Below are 16,927 nucleotides of genomic sequence, written 5' to 3' on the forward strand. Positions count from 1 at the left end.
CCCCTCGATCTCCGCCTGCCCCCCTGGCAGAGCGGGAAGGAAAACACCGAGAGGTTTTAATCACAGCCGTTTGGAAGTAACTGGCACTTCGAGGCCCAGCGTCTCAGCCGATGTACACACCCCGTGCACAGTACCCCTGGTGTGGGTGAAGGGAGGCTGACCGACACCACGTTCAGGATCTGGCCCCAAGAATCCAACCAAGCCTTAAATTCATGCCTGCTGCAAGAATGCTTGGCTGGAAAAGACAGTTGTTTCTCTTCCATTCCCAAAGGCTTGTTCCTTTCCTCTCTTTGACATTCAGGCTTGCCCTCCGGATGAAGAATGCAGAAGTCTGTGAAAGGAACTTGCCTTCCCCCTGGCGAATGGTCCCCAGCAGCTGTTTGAGTCAGATGAAGGAGGACTTTTTTTCTTAAGCTCACTGAGTCTCACAGATAACCAGTCACTGTCTCCAAAAGCAAATCCAGTTAGCCATGAAGTACCAAGTTTACACAGGCCTAATCACCATCCCTGCTTTCTCAGCAACACCTCTCTTTAATCTGACAGCTAGAGGGATGCAAGGAGGAGGGGAAGGTCCTCACACACAACAGCTGCCTTTCTGAAACCCTGAAAAGCTCGATTCTGGGCAGAAAAGCTGGCAGTGTTTACACTTGATGACAATACTTGCTTATACAGCATCTTCCTTTAGCAAGATTTCCAAGCAAATTAACTTCTCTCATGACGACTAAGACCTGCACCCCTCGTATATTATGGAGCTTGCCACTAAACATGCTGCAGAAACTGTGCCCAGAAGCTCAAAGTTCATTGATAACAGAACGTTTCTAGCCCTTATGATTGCAGACATAAGCTTAAAATGTAACCTGAGTGTAAACCAATGCGGCAATTTCAGCCCAAGCCTGCAAACAATTCTGAGAGATGTGAGCTGAGCCACTTGCCTCCATGAAATTAAAAATTTGCCCAAGATGGCACCAAATTCAGCATTTTTTTTCACTGTGGAATTTGGCATTCTGCTGCAGCGAGGCAGCAGGCGCTTTCTTTTCTGTCCCCTTGCCCTGCTGGGACTTGACTGTTACTGCCTCTTGCTTTGCAGCTTTCTCCACAAAGGAACATTAATTGGAATTCGCAGATGTTGCACTGCTTCATACAGTCAGGCGGCAGAGGGGTAGGTTGGGAAGCCAGAGCTGGGAACCAGCTTGTAGGTAGGGGGATGGGAGTTTGAAGTGTAAGATGGTGAGCTAGGGAGCCTGGAGGACACAGTACAGCAACCAGGGCTTTGGGAGCCAGGGAGATGAGCTGCTGAGGAGATCTGCAAGCTCCTTCTCCCTTGCCTAGCATACCCATGGGGAAAGAATGCCCCGAGTCAGGCTGTCTGAAGAAAACTGGGAACTGAGGCCCTTGGCCCTCTTGCTGAGAAAGAGCTAAGCTTCAGAAAGCACCACCAGTGATGTTTACATCTGTGAGGATCTCTAGCTGCATGTGGGCTTGCCTGGAGGTGGAGGAGAGGGAAGAAAGGTATTTTGTGCCAACAGAATAAGTTAACATTAAGGTAGCAGCAGCAGGATTTGGTCTCGATGTAATGCAGAACCCCAGGGCACTATCAGACCTGCCAGACTCATCGATGCATTTCTTTGAGAAACAAACTGAGGCACAGAGGGCTTAAGTGACCTGCCAAGGGCTGTACCAGACATGGAAATAAAAGCCAGGAGCTCTGACGCCAGCAGCCTGGAAGCTAGTTTAGCTCTTATTTCTCTCCACAGAGGGGGAGCTGTGGTAGTGTAGGGCCTATGCTGACAACAAAATGCTACTCCTTCCCAGCCCTTCAGGTGCAGACAATATGATAGGGGAGAGGGGGTATGAGTGAAGCACCTTGCTGCTTTCTGGCTGCCCAGACCCCTAAGTGTGGAAATGGCACTTTGGGGGCTGCTATAGGCCTAATCCAAGTTTGAACCAAACCCACCTTGTGCTGCTTTAACTTGCTCTATGTGCTGCACCAGACCATAGCCAGCACAGAACCATAAAGCCAGCACCACTGAGATCTGGCTTCCACTCAGATCCTGGGCTGAGTGCAGTGCAGCCACTCCTTTGGAGGTTGCCCTATGTCTCCTCTTTTAATTACTACCTTGCATCAGCCTAGCATAAGCTGATGGAGTAGGCGAGAGCTGGAGAGTTCATTTAGTACCTCAACTTGGTAAGGAACCACATTTGTTGGTCTCCACATGTTAACAAAGCCAACTTCTAACATTAACAACAGCTTCCTTACACTGTTGATGGCTAAAAATAGCCATCAATCCACACTGTACTGAATACTGATGCTATTAGCTCTGTTTTTACTGGCTCTAGGTTCTATGGAAATTTTCTTTCATATACAAAAAAGTTCTCTACTTAGAGGAAAAAAAATCCATCTTAATCACTTTTCCAGTCTCCCTTGCTATCAGCCACACACACCATATTCTCTCCTTTCATTCATTCATTCATTCATTCATTCATTCAAGACACAGTCTTAAAAAAAACACCTCTTTCTGTTTTTGTCAGGCTTGTTGGCACTTTGTTTCTTGCATAACTTAGGATGCACATAATGGGATGTTTGACTCGGAGCATAGGAACTGTGAATCCTCATGTGGGTGCACTACATTTGTGTCCTAGCCACACAGAATACTCCTGACACCCTGCACCCACACAGAGCAATTTCAGGGCTTAACACTGTACTCAAAGACTGGCAAGAACAAAAATTATCAGGGGAAATAAGAGAAAATACTTTTTCTAGAACAACTGAAATGCTGTCTGCCTCCTTTTGCCATAATCACATCAAAGATCATGTACCTCTTCGAAATCACTGGAAATGATGTCAGTGTGGCTAAATTTTTCATAAATTACACAGATCGTTTATCCAGAAAGCCACAACATTTCACCAATCAATTTCTGCCTCAAGTCCATAGTTGCCCACTGAAATGTTTCATCTGTCCTGGAAAGATATCCAGTCTAAGGCATCAAGTGATGAAGAATCCATTGCATCCACAGAAATACTTGTTCTAATACTTAATTACCACACTAAAAATGTGCACCTTATTTCTAGCTCCAGCTTCCAGCTATTAGATCTTGTTATGATTTTTTCAGAAAGGTAAGATGCTTCCAATTTTACATGTGGCATTGTTTAAACGCACTTGATTGGTCTTATAAAAGCTCGACATACTTAAGATGTAAGTTATTCCACCCACACAATTTTATTTCTAAACTCTCTTCTTAAACTTCCCCTTCAAGCAAGCACAGTTTTCTGTTAAAGGGATTTTAATCTAGGGGAGCATGAACTTTGTTCCACTGAGAACTCCATTTGCAGGCTGCCAAGAGACTAAGGAATTAATGAAAGAACATGTTGATTCCAGCTGTCCTTACCCCTGAAACAGAGATGGGACCGGCACAGACTACAGGTCTAAGCATGTAGTAGTCTATCTTCCTCTGTGTGGCTGTTCTCAACATCAAGATGGACACGGCGTTTGGAGACACACAGTTTGCATAGGACCATGGTTTAATGGCACAGACATTCAAACCAAGGCAGTGGCTTTCAAACTCCCTAAAGTCACAGAACCCTTTTATATCACTTTGTCTGCTGCAGACCCCCTACCCCTAACCTAAAGACTGATGTAAAACCAGGTGACCAGGGCCAGTAATGGTGGTGCATTGCCTCTCAACCTGCTCTGCCATTGCTCCCAGTCTCTTTGCAGAACCTCTGATGACCTATCGTGGAACCCCAGGGCTCCATGGAACAGTTTGAAAACCACTGCATTAAAGCATCTTGCTATGAAACTAGGGCACAACCATGAGTCCTGCTCCAGACTCGCACTGAAGGCCCCTCCAGTCAGCCCAACTGTAAATGATACCTCTCAACACATATGAGGTTTAACCACACTATCCTGATGAGCTTTTTTACTTTCAGGTTCCGCAGGCATGGTTTTATCTCTACAAACCAAAAACTACTGCTGTTGTGCCTATGGGGAAAATAGCTTCCATGGGATTTACTGTGAAGAGTTGCTTTAAACAAAGTGGTGTAAGTGAACATGGGGTGAGGGAAAGGGAGAAATGAAATGCTAGTATTTTCCTCACCCTGGGACATAACAATCAGTTAGAAGACCTGCCACAACTCCCAGCTGCAGTCCACCATCATCCTGAGAATGAGGTCCCTGCCAAATCCTGCGCCTGTGACATGTTGCGGATTCCTGGCTTCAACTCACTCTCCCAGTGTTAGCAACCCTAGCAGTTCATACATGATAAGTTCCATTATTCCCCTCTCCTCCTGTCCCCCCACTTCCCCCCAGAATAAATAAATCATGATACTGGCTTTAAAAGAATGAGAGTTAATAAAAAATAAAAATCAAGCAAACAACCCCCCCCCAAACAAATGCAGATTTGGGGTGTATCAATAGAAGCTTTCAGTACAAGGCTCGGAAGAGGACAGTGCCTCTTTACTTGGCACTGGTTAGGCCTCATCTGGAGTACTGTGTGTTTCTGCCTCGTCTCATCCATCTTTCCCTTTTCTGTTTTTCTGGTTTCTGATGTCCCCATCTCCACAAGTTCTTTTCCTCTCTTCCATTGCTTTCCTTGTTGCTTCTCTTTTCCCCAGCCTTTCTTCTTTTGCTTCATGCTTAGTCACTCTGTCTCTTCTCTCATCTCTGTCTTTGGTCCTCCAATGTATTATCTTCTCTTCACCCTCATTTTTCTTTCCCCTCAAATATTATCTCCTCCTCATCTTCCTGCAACCCCAGTTTCTCACATCCCAGTTCCATCTCTTTCCTTTGTTACTGCCTTGTTGTTCTTTCCATCAAATTTCCCCTGACATCTCCCTCTTCTCTCTGTCTCTGCTTTCCTTGGCTCCCCTCAGTCCCTCTTTACCCTTAATCCATAACCACTTCTTCATGCTTTCTTTCCTGCTCCACTTGGAGGTCTGATTTCTTTATCTCCTTTTGGTAGCCCCAGCTCATCTCTTTCCTACCACGGACCTATTGGAGTTTTGCCACTGACTGGAGTGGGGTGAGGGTTTCACCCATTATTTGTAGAGCAGGACTCAATTTCTGTTTGTAATCCCTGCCAAGATCCTCTACAAGGGACACAGAGGACAACCTATGCCACTCTAGCAAAAGTACTGATGAGCTCCTTATGAAAAAAATAAGTACTTTATACAACATCATCATTATTTATTATATACTGTTAGGAGTAACACCGCAGCTGGGAACTCCAGTCACAGACCTTGATTCCACTGTGGTACGTGATGTATACAGAGGCAACTGTCAATCTTCTAAATCGTGGTGTACGCATAAGAAGTCTAGTCAGATGCCTGATGAATTCATTTGTGGCTGACAAGTCCAACTCAAGAGCAACAAAACTTGTTACAAATTTCACAGATCTATGTCCCGTCTGAGTTGGAGTCCAAGTTTACAACACCCTGCTTTCTTCTTTGTTGTTTTGCTTCCATCCTCTTGATCAAAGCAGCTTCATGTTGTACTTTACCTGGTGTCAGATGTTCCCTCTAGACCAGATGGGATTCTGTACACTCCTCCCAGCTTTCTAAATTGATGTTGAAGGACTTCACATCATTTTTGCACATGCCATGGCAACCCCACTTTCTACAACCATCTCAAATCTTGCTGCATAAAATATTTTTGGGGATACAGTCTCTCATTCTCCTGACATGGCAACTACCTCTTGTTGATAGTGGTTTCTAGGTTTGTCAGTTCTGTGTGCTTCAGCACCTCTGTGTTTGGTATTTTGTCTTCTCACTTTATTTTCAGGAGCTTATGCAGGCATCTCATGTGGAGGCTGTTCAGTCACTTGATGTGCCTAGCATATGTGGCCCACATTTCTCAACCATAAAGCAGGGATGACAACATACAAGTCTCAAAGATTCACATATTCACCTTAGTTGATAGTTTGCTGTTATTCCATGCATGGTCCTGTAATAGCCCATAATTCTTAGCTTTTTTTCCAATTCTATTACTTAGCTCAGTCCGAAAGTCAAGATTACTGCTGATCATAGAACCCAAGTAGCAAAAGCTGTTGAGATATACAACACCAAGAGATTTACCCTCCAAAGGGATGTCAGGTATTGGTTCGTCCATCCGTCGGTACATGATCACAGTCTTCTTCAGACTAACTGTCAACCCAAAGCTCTCGCATGACTCAGAAAATCTGTGATGTACAAGCACAGAAAAAAGATGGTGCCTGCCCCAGGGAGTCTGATTGAAGAATAAGACACGAGACAATAAATAGGCAGATGCAGACAGAGAAGGAAGGACAAGGAAACAATTAAAGAGTATTAGTCAGTACTGTAAACTGTGCTCTCAGTATGACAGCTGTTCTGTAAGTATCAGAACAAAGGAGAGTTTTAGAGAAGAAGTTAAAGGAGGACAACAGGATTGCTTTGTACATGTTTACAGGGAATTCCTCCCAAACCTATGGGAGAAAGCACAGGGGTAATGTTTGTACATCAAACAAGCAAGCAAAGGAGGCTAGCATCACGGGCTGATCAGAAGCAGGAATCACCCTCTTGCTTCTGAATGAGCACTGATGTGCAGATGGGGGTAGGCTGTAAAGGACTCTAGAAGTGAAGACCACCATTATATTTGATAGGCTGGGAATGCGGAGCCAGTGGAGCAATGCATATAGAAGGGTGACATGGTCAAAATGACAGGCTAAGAAAGTGAACTTCATAGCAGTAGTCTGGATGATTACCAGCAGGGCAAAATCATATTTGTCAAGGCCAAAGCAAAGGATTCTGCAGTAATCAGAAAACAAGATGATAGTAATCAAGAAACAAGATGATAAGAGCCTGAAGAAAAATTTTAGCTCTTTGGATGGGGAGGAGAAGTCATAAATTAGATTATACAGAAAAGATTTGGAAGACTTAGATGTAGACTGAACGTGAGGACCAAGAGGAAGGTCCCAGACAAAGATGGGTCATTTCCCTATTCCAGTGACAGGCATGAGGGTAATGTCCTTCATGATACGAAACACAGACTGTGAGCAGAGCTTTGGTGAGAGAAGATTATAGAGGAATCATTTAAATCATCTGAGGTTACAAGGCTATAAACTATCAGTGTAGAATATGACAGAGGCTTTTCACCAATGCTGTTAGTCTCCATAGAAGGATATGAAGAAGCAACTCAAAATTCATAGAATGCTGCCATTCAGAGTATCACTGTACCTACAAAGCTAATGTTAATGTTGAGTGCACCATTTTTAATGCTAACAACTTAAAGCCAGTTCTGGAGTGAAACCCAACAACTTTTAACAGTGCACCAGCAACACAATGCAAAAGGTTAGGAGAGGAAATGAAAGGGGTATTTTCCAACAGACTTTTTGCAGCTACAGACCCCTGCTTTGAAGTTTACAAACTACAGATACGTTACTGGACAGATATACAACAGAAGCAATGGAAAATACATCTCTCTCCAAAGGAAGGTGGCTCGCTCTTTCTCATTATAAAAAACTGGCACCCTTCCTAGCCCCCTCACCCCCATGAATCAAAAAACAGTTAATAAGTAAGGAAATCTTTCTGAATCCCTCTATTTCTGTTCTCCCTCTGTAAACACGAGAAAAAGTTTTACCAGAGAAATGCCATTTTCTATTCTTCAGATGAGCATTAAGCTATTAAATGCACCATTTTACCTTGTTTCCCTTCTATTGAATATCAACTTCAAAACTCTTTGTGTTGGTTCTCCCAATTCTGCTTCCTAATTTCCTTCTCTTTGCAAGGAGGCCCTCCACTGCAACCCTACTAATAGCCCAAGCACAACTGCTGCAGGGGCACCTGTAAGCTGGAAAGAAACCATCTTCACGCCAAAATAAGTCGTTACACTTCATTTCACTTCTAACTTGCTACTTAGCTTGTGGTTAAACTGTTAATGGTTTTCCTTTGCACTTCAGTCCTACTTTTTAGTCTGTGTTGCTCCTAACAAAGCAGAGCATTTCATATGGCTTTTATTTTTCTCAATAACAGGTTTCCTAATTTTAATTAAACAACAGGCAGCAAAATCCCTGCCCCTCAAGATGAATACACAGGGTAGTGCCCTCTACTGTTGGGAAACCATTTCACATCTGCCATTTCTCTAAAAAGAATACATGTTATTCTTATACACGCACACTAATTTAAAAAAATGCAAATACAAAATTAAACCATGCCAGCAGAAAAACATTACTAAAGTAAATGCAGTTTTACCTGGAATGTAGTAGTTCTCACCTGGGAAAGCTGTGATGGGTTCTGCAAGGAAAAAAATATTTTGGTTTTAGAGGAGAGAATGTCTGAAACCCAGAGTGTATCTGATGACTTTCTAGTACAAGAGTTTTTAATCTGGGGTCTGCAGACTATGTCTAAGGGATCTGTGAAAGATGACTATGATCAGTCAAAAGTATGTGAATACCCAAGCTTACAATTCAAAGGTGTCCGCACCTCCATTCACCTTTTTTTAGGGGTCCGCAAATTAAAAAAGGTTGAAAACCACTGCTCTAGTAGCTTTTCGTTGATACATCCTTAAGTCAGATATGGGCATCTATAAGCCCTGAGACTACATGGGGAGCCTTAACTTAGTGGAAGCAGCAGAGGGTATTTCACAATCTTGCAAGGAGCAGGGGAGTCAAAGGCTGGCCTGGGCTGAAAAATCTGCATTTAGATTCAGATTTCAGGGCAAAGTATGTCCCAAGCTCAGCGTGTTTGGACTGAGAAGCTTAGTGTTACTCATTGCATGTTGAAAAATTGAAATTTAAATTGGTGTTTGGATTCTGAAAGACCCCCAAAAAATCAGAGATATTCAAATCTTGAGCGTCAGTTGTAGCTTATCTCTAATTTCAATATTTTCATGGGGTGCTAACCATGCATCAGTCTGCCTCAGCTCCAATAAACAAAGGAGACTGATTTTTGAAGATACTTTGAAGAAGTAATCTGTTACAAATTACTGGATCTGAAAAGCAATAATCAGTGCTTATTACTGATTACTTTCTCACAGAAGTAATAGACTTCTGCTTATTTTTAGATTACTTCTGCATTACGGCTGTGAGTCACACAACCAGACTGGTTGTACAGAGTGCTATGAAATCATCACTCAAGTTCAGAACATGGATGACAAATTTGTCCAAAGAAAAATTACTGTGAGTTATCAGAGTTCTTTTCAGGCTGAAAAGGAATCAGATTATTTCCCATGACTACATTTTAAAACCAGCATCTTACTGCCTTACCTAGTTATTTTTCTGGTCCTGACAAAGAGAGAATGGTGATGTACACATTTTGTTTCATGTTGTGGTGGTGGCATCAAAAATGACCCTATATTTGAAACTGTGTGGAAGTTTTCAGATAAAGTCACCTTTAAATCCCTCTGCCAAGCATCATCACAACCAAGATATCAATACTTATTCCAAAGTACAGATTTAACTTCATGGGAGGATAGAAGTAAATCTGTGCAACAGTTTGAAGCAATTTTAGGGCTATTTTATGGAGCTTTCAAATATACAAACTTTTCAAAGAAATTGGGGCCCACTCTCTTGGAACTCAGAACCGGGCCAGGGCAGGCATTTGCCCTTTGTTCCGGGGCTGTTTTATTCTATACAGATTTATATACTCCCCTGTCACCTGCACCATCTGAGTACCTTCTGGTAGTGCATTAAGTGACATGACTAACATCTGTCATATGTGGTTCATTTCTCTCTCACCCCAGAGATACACCTTCTTAAAAAGAGAAAGGGAGGTCCTGTCCCACTGAATTAAAGGACACGCATGGCTGTAGGACTCCCTTCCAGTGCCATTTAGGTGAAGATAAATAAGGAGAGTAACCTTGCTGAAGTGGGCCTTTCCAAGTGCCCAACTCAAGCCACAGCCAGCTCCAGCAGAAAGACTATTAATGACTACAATATGGGTTGAATGTGGCCTCTCAGGAGCATGAATATCTTTAGAGTTCAGAGCTTCTAGCAACAGATTCCACAGCCTCTGTTCCTGGGCATAACCACCTGTTTAGTTAGAAAGTGTGTCTTACTATCCAACCTAAACCTCCCTTGTTGCACTCTAAGCCCATTACTTCTTGTCCACTTTTCAGTGGACACAGAATAATGTATTGCCATTCTCTTTATAACTACTCTTTCTGTCTTTGCAGACTATTTTAAATTCTCAGTTTTCCTTAATTTCCTTCAGAAGCATGAAAAATGCTGCTAAAACTCAATATAGCTCAGGTCGTCCCTTGGCAGAATTTCAGATACCAAGATTCTCATGAACTGGCCTTCTGCAGGCAACTGCATGTCCTTGTTTAGCTTTGTCAAGAAGAGAGGATATGGGATTCATTGGGTGAGGATTACTATGCCTTTTACTAGGTAGGTCAGGCCCAATGGTCACAAAGGTCCACTCTGGCATTACCATCACTAAGTATGAGAGACTGATGTTTACATACCCATGCAGTTCTCCAAGGAGACATCAGTGGCTATCCGGATGTCATCAATGGCAATCGCCCCTGAATATCCTTTGCGTATAACACCCTCAAACACGATCTATGAATAATCAGAACAGTTGTGTCAATGTTAAGTTGCCAAACAGCATAAACAGCCCTTGGTCCCATCCAAGAAAAGATATGAAATGTGCTCCCCACTTTTAGTTCTTACTGGAAGAGCTAAATACTGGTCTCCTTATCAATCCTTATTCAAGTGCACAGCAGTACACAAGCAGTCGTACACATTCTTGGGAGTGTGTTGGGGATAACTTTTTGATACAGATGGTGGACAGGCCAACTAGGGGGGATCTGTTGTTCATAAACAGAGAGGAATTTGCAGATGACACCAAGTTGGATGGAGCTGTGACACTGGAGGCCAGGGCTAGGATCCAGAATGACCTGGATTGACTGAAAAAAAAGGTCTGCAATCAATCAGATGAGATTCAACAAGGACAAGTGCAAAGCCTGCACTGGGGATGGAATAATTTCAGGAACAAATAAAGACTGGAAAATGGCAAGGCTGCAGGACTGTAGAGAAGGACCTGGGGGTTACAGTATATTAATTTGAGCCAACAGTGTGCCATTGCTGCAAAAAGCCGACAACATACTGGGCTGTATTAATAGGAGTGTCACTTGCAAATCAAGGGAAGTGATTCTTCTGCTCTATGTAGCACTGGTGAGGCCTCACTTGAAATACCGTGTCCAGTTTTGGGCCCCAGACTTCAAACAGGATGTGGACAGTTTGGAAAAAACCAAGCACAGAGGAACAGAAATGATTAGGGGCCTGGGAAGCAAGACTTATGAAGAAAGACAGAAAGGGCAATGGCTATTTAGTTTGGAGAAGAGCAGACTGAGGGAGAATTTGAGAATAGTCTTCAAATACCTGAAGGGCGATTTCAGAGAGGATGGACAAGGGATTTTTTCTATGGCCATAGGGGACAGGACTAGGAGCAATGGCTTCAAATTGAAGCAGAGGAAATTTAGGTTTGAGATTAATTAGGAGGAACTTTGGGACTGAGGGTGGTCAAACATTGGAAACGGCTGCATACAGAAACTGTAGAATCTCCATCACTGGCAATTTTCAAGAGCAGGTTGGATTCACAATTGGCTGGGACGGTTTAGTCTCTAAACTTTAGATGCTGCCTTGAACAAGGGACTGGATTAGATGACCCTGTGATTCCCCTTCCACTCCTACTCTCCTATAATCCTAAGGCAAAATTCCCCTCAGCTATGAAAGGTCTATCTAATGAGGGACTCAATAAACCTCATGAAGCAGTTTATCATCTAGTCCAGTGCTACATTCTCAACTGTTGTTTTTTTACAATAAAATCCCTGTTTTACTGAAGAAAAACAAACAATTAATATGGATTCTTAGTATGTAGAGTGGGCCAGTTCGTCAGCTTGGGTAAACTGGCACAGTCCTTCCTTTTAAAGCCAATGGAGCAATACTGATTTATACCAGCTGAGGATATGCCCCATTATGTTAACACAGGCACCAGAATTAGTCCATGAAAATGAAGTTAGACCCTGCAGTAAGTTTGAAGTGCTGGTTCCACTGATCTCATGCAATAGGTATTCAAATGCTGCAAGAGATAAGCACATGTAAGCCTGTTTCATCACTTAGCAAAATAAAAAATACACTATTCAGCTATGAAAAATGCCAAGTGAAAATATTCCACTCTTTCAGTAATACGTCTGTGAGTTTATTAAGGCCTGTGTATCACTTATAAATGAACAAAGCAATGTATAAAATACCTGATCTGTAAGTCATTATATATAATGGCATTTGGCTAAAAAGCCAAACATACACCTATAATATAGATCCAGCAGTATTGGGGTAAAGACTTTTGCTTTATTTCCGTTGGCCATCACTTCCTTTCAATTGCTCAGTTAAAGCCCCATTCTGCAGTCTTTGCAAGCGCAAAGCTCCCACAGAAGTCAACAGAAATTTTGCAACTATAAAGGCTTGGGTATCAGACCATTAGCTTGTAAGTTCTATGGGGCAAGGCCCTTGTTTTCCTTCATTTTGGACAGTGACAATGCTCATAAATAAGTAATAATAGGCAGCACATATTGTCTGGCAAGCAGGCTGAGCACTGGCTTGCCTTATTAGCCAGATGTAGCAGCTTTTTGGCTAGGGAGGAATTTAATACACCGGGAGAGCCCAGTCCTGCCAACTCTCCATGCACAAACCTCTCTTTATCTTCTCAGTGGGGTGCTGGGAGCTTTGGAGAGGTTTCTAAGTGCACTGATCTCACTAGACTGGGTATATGGGTCTTCTCTGTGGGACTAATTCTGCTTCCACTGTGACAAAATGGCAGTGGGATTATTCACAGTGTCTACTTGAATTCAGCTTTCTGTTCTTGTCTCAGCAGTCTGACCACTAGATTGACAAAAAGACCAGATTTCTCCCCTCCTCCTCACATGCACAACTTGGAGCCAAGGTCAAGAAAGTGTTGTTTGGTTTCTTTCCCTGCATTCTTTCTTTAAAACTGGACTCCCTCCCTCCCACCTTCCCACCTCCCTGATTGCAGGATTTGTTTGTGTTTGTTCCTTAGGGTTTTGTGTCTCTTGTCAGATTACCTGATAATCATCTAAACGAAAATGGAGGAAAAATATTTGTAAAGGGAAGAGTTAAGGAATATAAAAGGTAACAGTATGAACAAAGACCTAAGTCTGTGTATAAAGATAGGCACGTTCTGAATAACAAACAGAGTGTCATTTAGTTACTATAGTAACGTGAGAAACACAATGAAAACAGCCTCACTCAGCCATGCTCCCTAATGATGAATGGGCACAGTGCTTTGAAATATTGAAATAAGTATCAGTAAAATCCACGCAAAGCTCAGAACAAACCTCCCTTAATCATCTTACCTGATACACCATGTCATAGCTTGGCAGAATGATCCGTCCTTCTCTCCATTCTTCCCCATGGTCTTCTGTGATGACCCACAATGGTTTATTCTCCTGGCTTGCTTCCCGCCACACCTGCAGCATTACCCCATTCCCACCCGATGCTTGATACTGGAACACCATGCACATGGCACTCCTGGGCAAGTGGACCGGGGGGCTGATGAGCCGGGCATGTCGGCCTTCTCTCCTTCCGCTGCTCTGTAGCCACAAGTAATCTTTACCATCTGGTCAAGGAAAAAAGAAGGAAACACTCATCAGATTTCCTACTAGCTATTGCCATGAGTCTTCTGCACACATACCCATCCCTCAGCTAGACAACAAGCTTAGCCTGACACAGCTAACTACCTCTCTTTACAGCAAGTGCAGAAATGGCATTTCACTAAGCTCATCTAGCACATAACTGGAGTGCTTGAGGGAGCAGGGAACTTGGCATTTATCCTATAAGAGCACTTTATGTTTCTACCAGTTTAGCTGGATTGCTTTTCAAACCTGAATAGTTAAGTTCTGGCTCTCTGAGTGGCATTCTGTTCATTTCTAGGCACCTAGATGGGAAAATTGCATCATCTATATGGTTGTCTAAGACCTCAAAGTGCCACTTATGCACAGGTTGGCATTCTGTTTCTGCAGACATAGCCCTGGATGCATGGACAATGCCCATGCACTCGCCACATGTGGATTATGCTCACACACTGGCCACCTTTGCTAAATGGTATTTTGGGGACTTTGATGACCATGTAGGCATCCAAATCTGAACATTTAGATGATCTGGAAAGAAGAGAATGTCACCCGTACTTCTATATTTGGATGTTCAAATGGAAAAAAAACCCTGTAAAATGGGTATGAAAGTAACCCATGTTGATTTGCATACCCAGAAACATAGCTGGGTTCCCTAGTTAGGTACCCAGGTTTGAAAATGAAACCTAGTTTTATCTTTGTTTGATGCTTCCTCTAGCAGTTCTTCTACAAGGCAGAAGCTGACACTACTTCATGGGGGCTGCTGTTCCTTGGCACCTGTATTGTGAACGCTCTTTTTGAATATTGCTTGGAGATTTAAAACATATACACTGAGTCTATTGTGATCTGCTGTACAGAGACAATGAACTTCATACTTCACTCCAAACACAACCCCAGGCTGGGATTTCCTTTCTAAATATTTGGAATGTGAGTATTCAACTTAATTTTGACTGGTGCCTAACAAAAAACAATGGGCAAAAAGAATGAATCTGCCAGTTTGGTCCATGTATCCAGCACAGACAAGCTCAGAACACGGCTCCACAGGGTTCACAACATGTTTTCTTGGAAAAATACCATGAGTAGTTTTTAGTTCTAAAAATAAAGCAAGACACCACCAAGTGTTCATTCATCCCTGTTTCACAGAAGGATATGAACAGGACAGAAGCTGCCAGAAGGATGAAGGGAACGGTAGGAAAGGAAAGGGAGGGAAAACTTTGTTCATAGTGCTGGGATAGTTGCGACGTGTGGAATGAAAGCCACTAATAACAGAAAGAGTCTAGAGAGCAGAATCCCGTGAAAAGATTCTGCCTTTGTGCAGAGACTGAGATAAACTCATCCCTGCCGAGAATGTGCATCCCAAGCAAACCGGATAATTCAAGAGATATTTACAGGGAGTGAAAAAGCCTGTGCTGTATCAAGCACAACCTCAGTACTTCTGTGGAGACTAGTGTCTGAAAGAGAAATACATAAAGAGGGATATTACATAGCCTGAGATGGAGCAGTAAGGGAGATAGATGTCTTTTTTCACCAGCAGCTATGGTGTGGTAAGATACTGATAATGGAATTGGAAAGCATAAGCCAAAGACTGACATAATTAGGACAAGTTAAAGTGCAGTTATAGTCAGAAAAATTGACTCTGTAATAATGACATTGTGGGGGGTTCATATTTATTCTGCCTGCAATTTGCTCAGCTTACAAGTCTGAAGCTGATTTTTTTTAACCACCAAAGCTACAAACTCCTCCTAGGATCTGGATATTAAGCTCTGTTCTTTCTGTCTCTTTTCATCACTGGTGGTAAATACTCTGCAATCAGAACCTAGCTGACAATTTTGTTGATAATATGCAAGGTAAAATGAAGCCCTGCTTTCGATTTTTTCCATAGTGTAGCTGGATTGGCAAAGAGAAGTGCAAACAGGAGAATGAACAGGTTTTCGTATTTTAAATAAATGAAGATGACGCAGATAGAAACACTGGGCATTTATACACATACATCTTCATGCCAGGACATGCCAGAGATCCGGTGCATCAGAACAGACTCGATTAATCGAGTCCGCTCCACACACAAGCTGACGTGGTGAAAATAGCGTGCAGAAAATGGCGGCAGTGCGCTTGTAAACTAAAACACCTCCAATATGTTTTGGTTCAAAAGCACACTGCTGCCATTTTCTCAGTGCTGACGTGCATTTCACCACTTATACAACTGCATGTGCTGCAGCACCAGACACTTTTAAAAGCACCTGGTGCTGTGGCACAAGCATGTGTACAAATGCCCATTAGGAGCAGGAGCATTGGGTAAAGAGGTATGTTTCTTTCTTAAGAAAATCTCTTTCCAAAATGTAACTGCACATTTAGCCTAGGGATGCACTGCTGATACTTGATATCTTGGCTGATACTGATAGCCAATTATTAACCAGCCATATCGGCCGATACCAATCCGATAACTGATTTACAGGAATGCAGCCGGGCAGCGTGGAGAGCAGTTCCCTGCAGGTAAATCTGTAGAGGGGAAGGGGTGTGTGGGGGTGGGAGGGCAGATCGAGGTCTCCACAGTGAGGGAGGGGGTGGGGCGGGGGCAGGGACTGGGGGCACTGCCTAGCCAGGGTGGTGAATGGGACCTGGTGTCAGGGCAGGGAGCAGGACATTGCTGCAGGCAGCTCATCCAGGGGATCAGCATCCTGTCACTTAAAAACGGTGATAGCAGCACTTGAACTAAAGCTCATCAAATGAGCTTTAGTTCAAGTGCTGCCATCACCGTTTTTAAGCGCAGGGATACTTTTAACTGGAGCAGAGCCAAGCAAGGTGAGGGCAGATGTGGGCTGCCTGCTGTGGGCTGGGGGTTTTATGCTCTGCTGCCTTTGCCCCAGGGGCCCCATACCAGCCGTGCATCCTCTGTCTGCCCAGCAGCAGGAGGCACAACTGGCCACCATCACTGCTGCCAGGCAGACAGGTGATGTGTGACCAGTGTGGGGCTCCTGAGGGAGAGGCAGCAGAGTAGAAAGCCCAGAGCCTGCAACAAGCAATGTACATCCATCCCATGCACAGATCGGGGGGTGGGGGGTACATGCCCCACCATGCCTCCCCCGAGGCACGGAGCCCCTCTCCACCCCACCCCCCATGCCCTCTGGACAAGTTGCCTGTGGCTCTGTCCTGCTTTCTGCCCTGGGTCCTATTCACTGTCCTGGCAGTGCCCCCAGCCCCTGTCCCACTTCCTCCCTCACTGTGGGGACCTCCATCTCTACCCCCCACATGCCCCTTGCCTCCCCCGACACCTCCCCCTTCACAGAATTACCTGCAGGTGCTGCTCTCCATGCTGCCCAGCCGCCTTCCCG

At 43.7% G+C, this 16,927-nt stretch overlaps 1 protein-coding gene across 9 annotated transcripts in view; it reads right to left on the reverse strand.

Moving 5' to 3' along the window:
• NRP2 (neuropilin 2) overlaps positions 1-16,927 on the reverse strand; it is a 126,750-nt gene that overhangs the window by 24,989 nt on the left and 84,834 nt on the right. For 4 of the 9 annotated variants that reach the window (XM_025211048.1, XM_006029547.2, XM_025211047.1 and 1 more), the window contains exons 13-15: positions 13,326-13,588; positions 10,416-10,512; positions 8,225-8,245 (exon numbers count right to left, since the gene is read on the reverse strand). In XM_025211048.1, the coding sequence (XP_025066833.1) occupies positions 8,225-8,245; positions 10,416-10,512; positions 13,326-13,588 (381 nt within the window). Of the gene's footprint in view, positions 1-27; positions 443-8,203; positions 8,246-10,415; positions 10,513-13,325; positions 13,589-16,927 lie in introns of those variants that run through there. The other 5 variants (XM_025211046.1, XM_006029546.2, XM_006029548.3 and 2 more) reach the window with 3 other exon arrangements.

The sequence above is a fragment of the Alligator sinensis genome, unplaced genomic scaffold (assembly GCF_000455745.1).
Source record: "Alligator sinensis unplaced genomic scaffold, ASM45574v1 scaffold372_1, whole genome shotgun sequence".
Classification (NCBI taxonomy): Eukaryota; Metazoa; Chordata; order Crocodylia; family Alligatoridae; genus Alligator; species Alligator sinensis.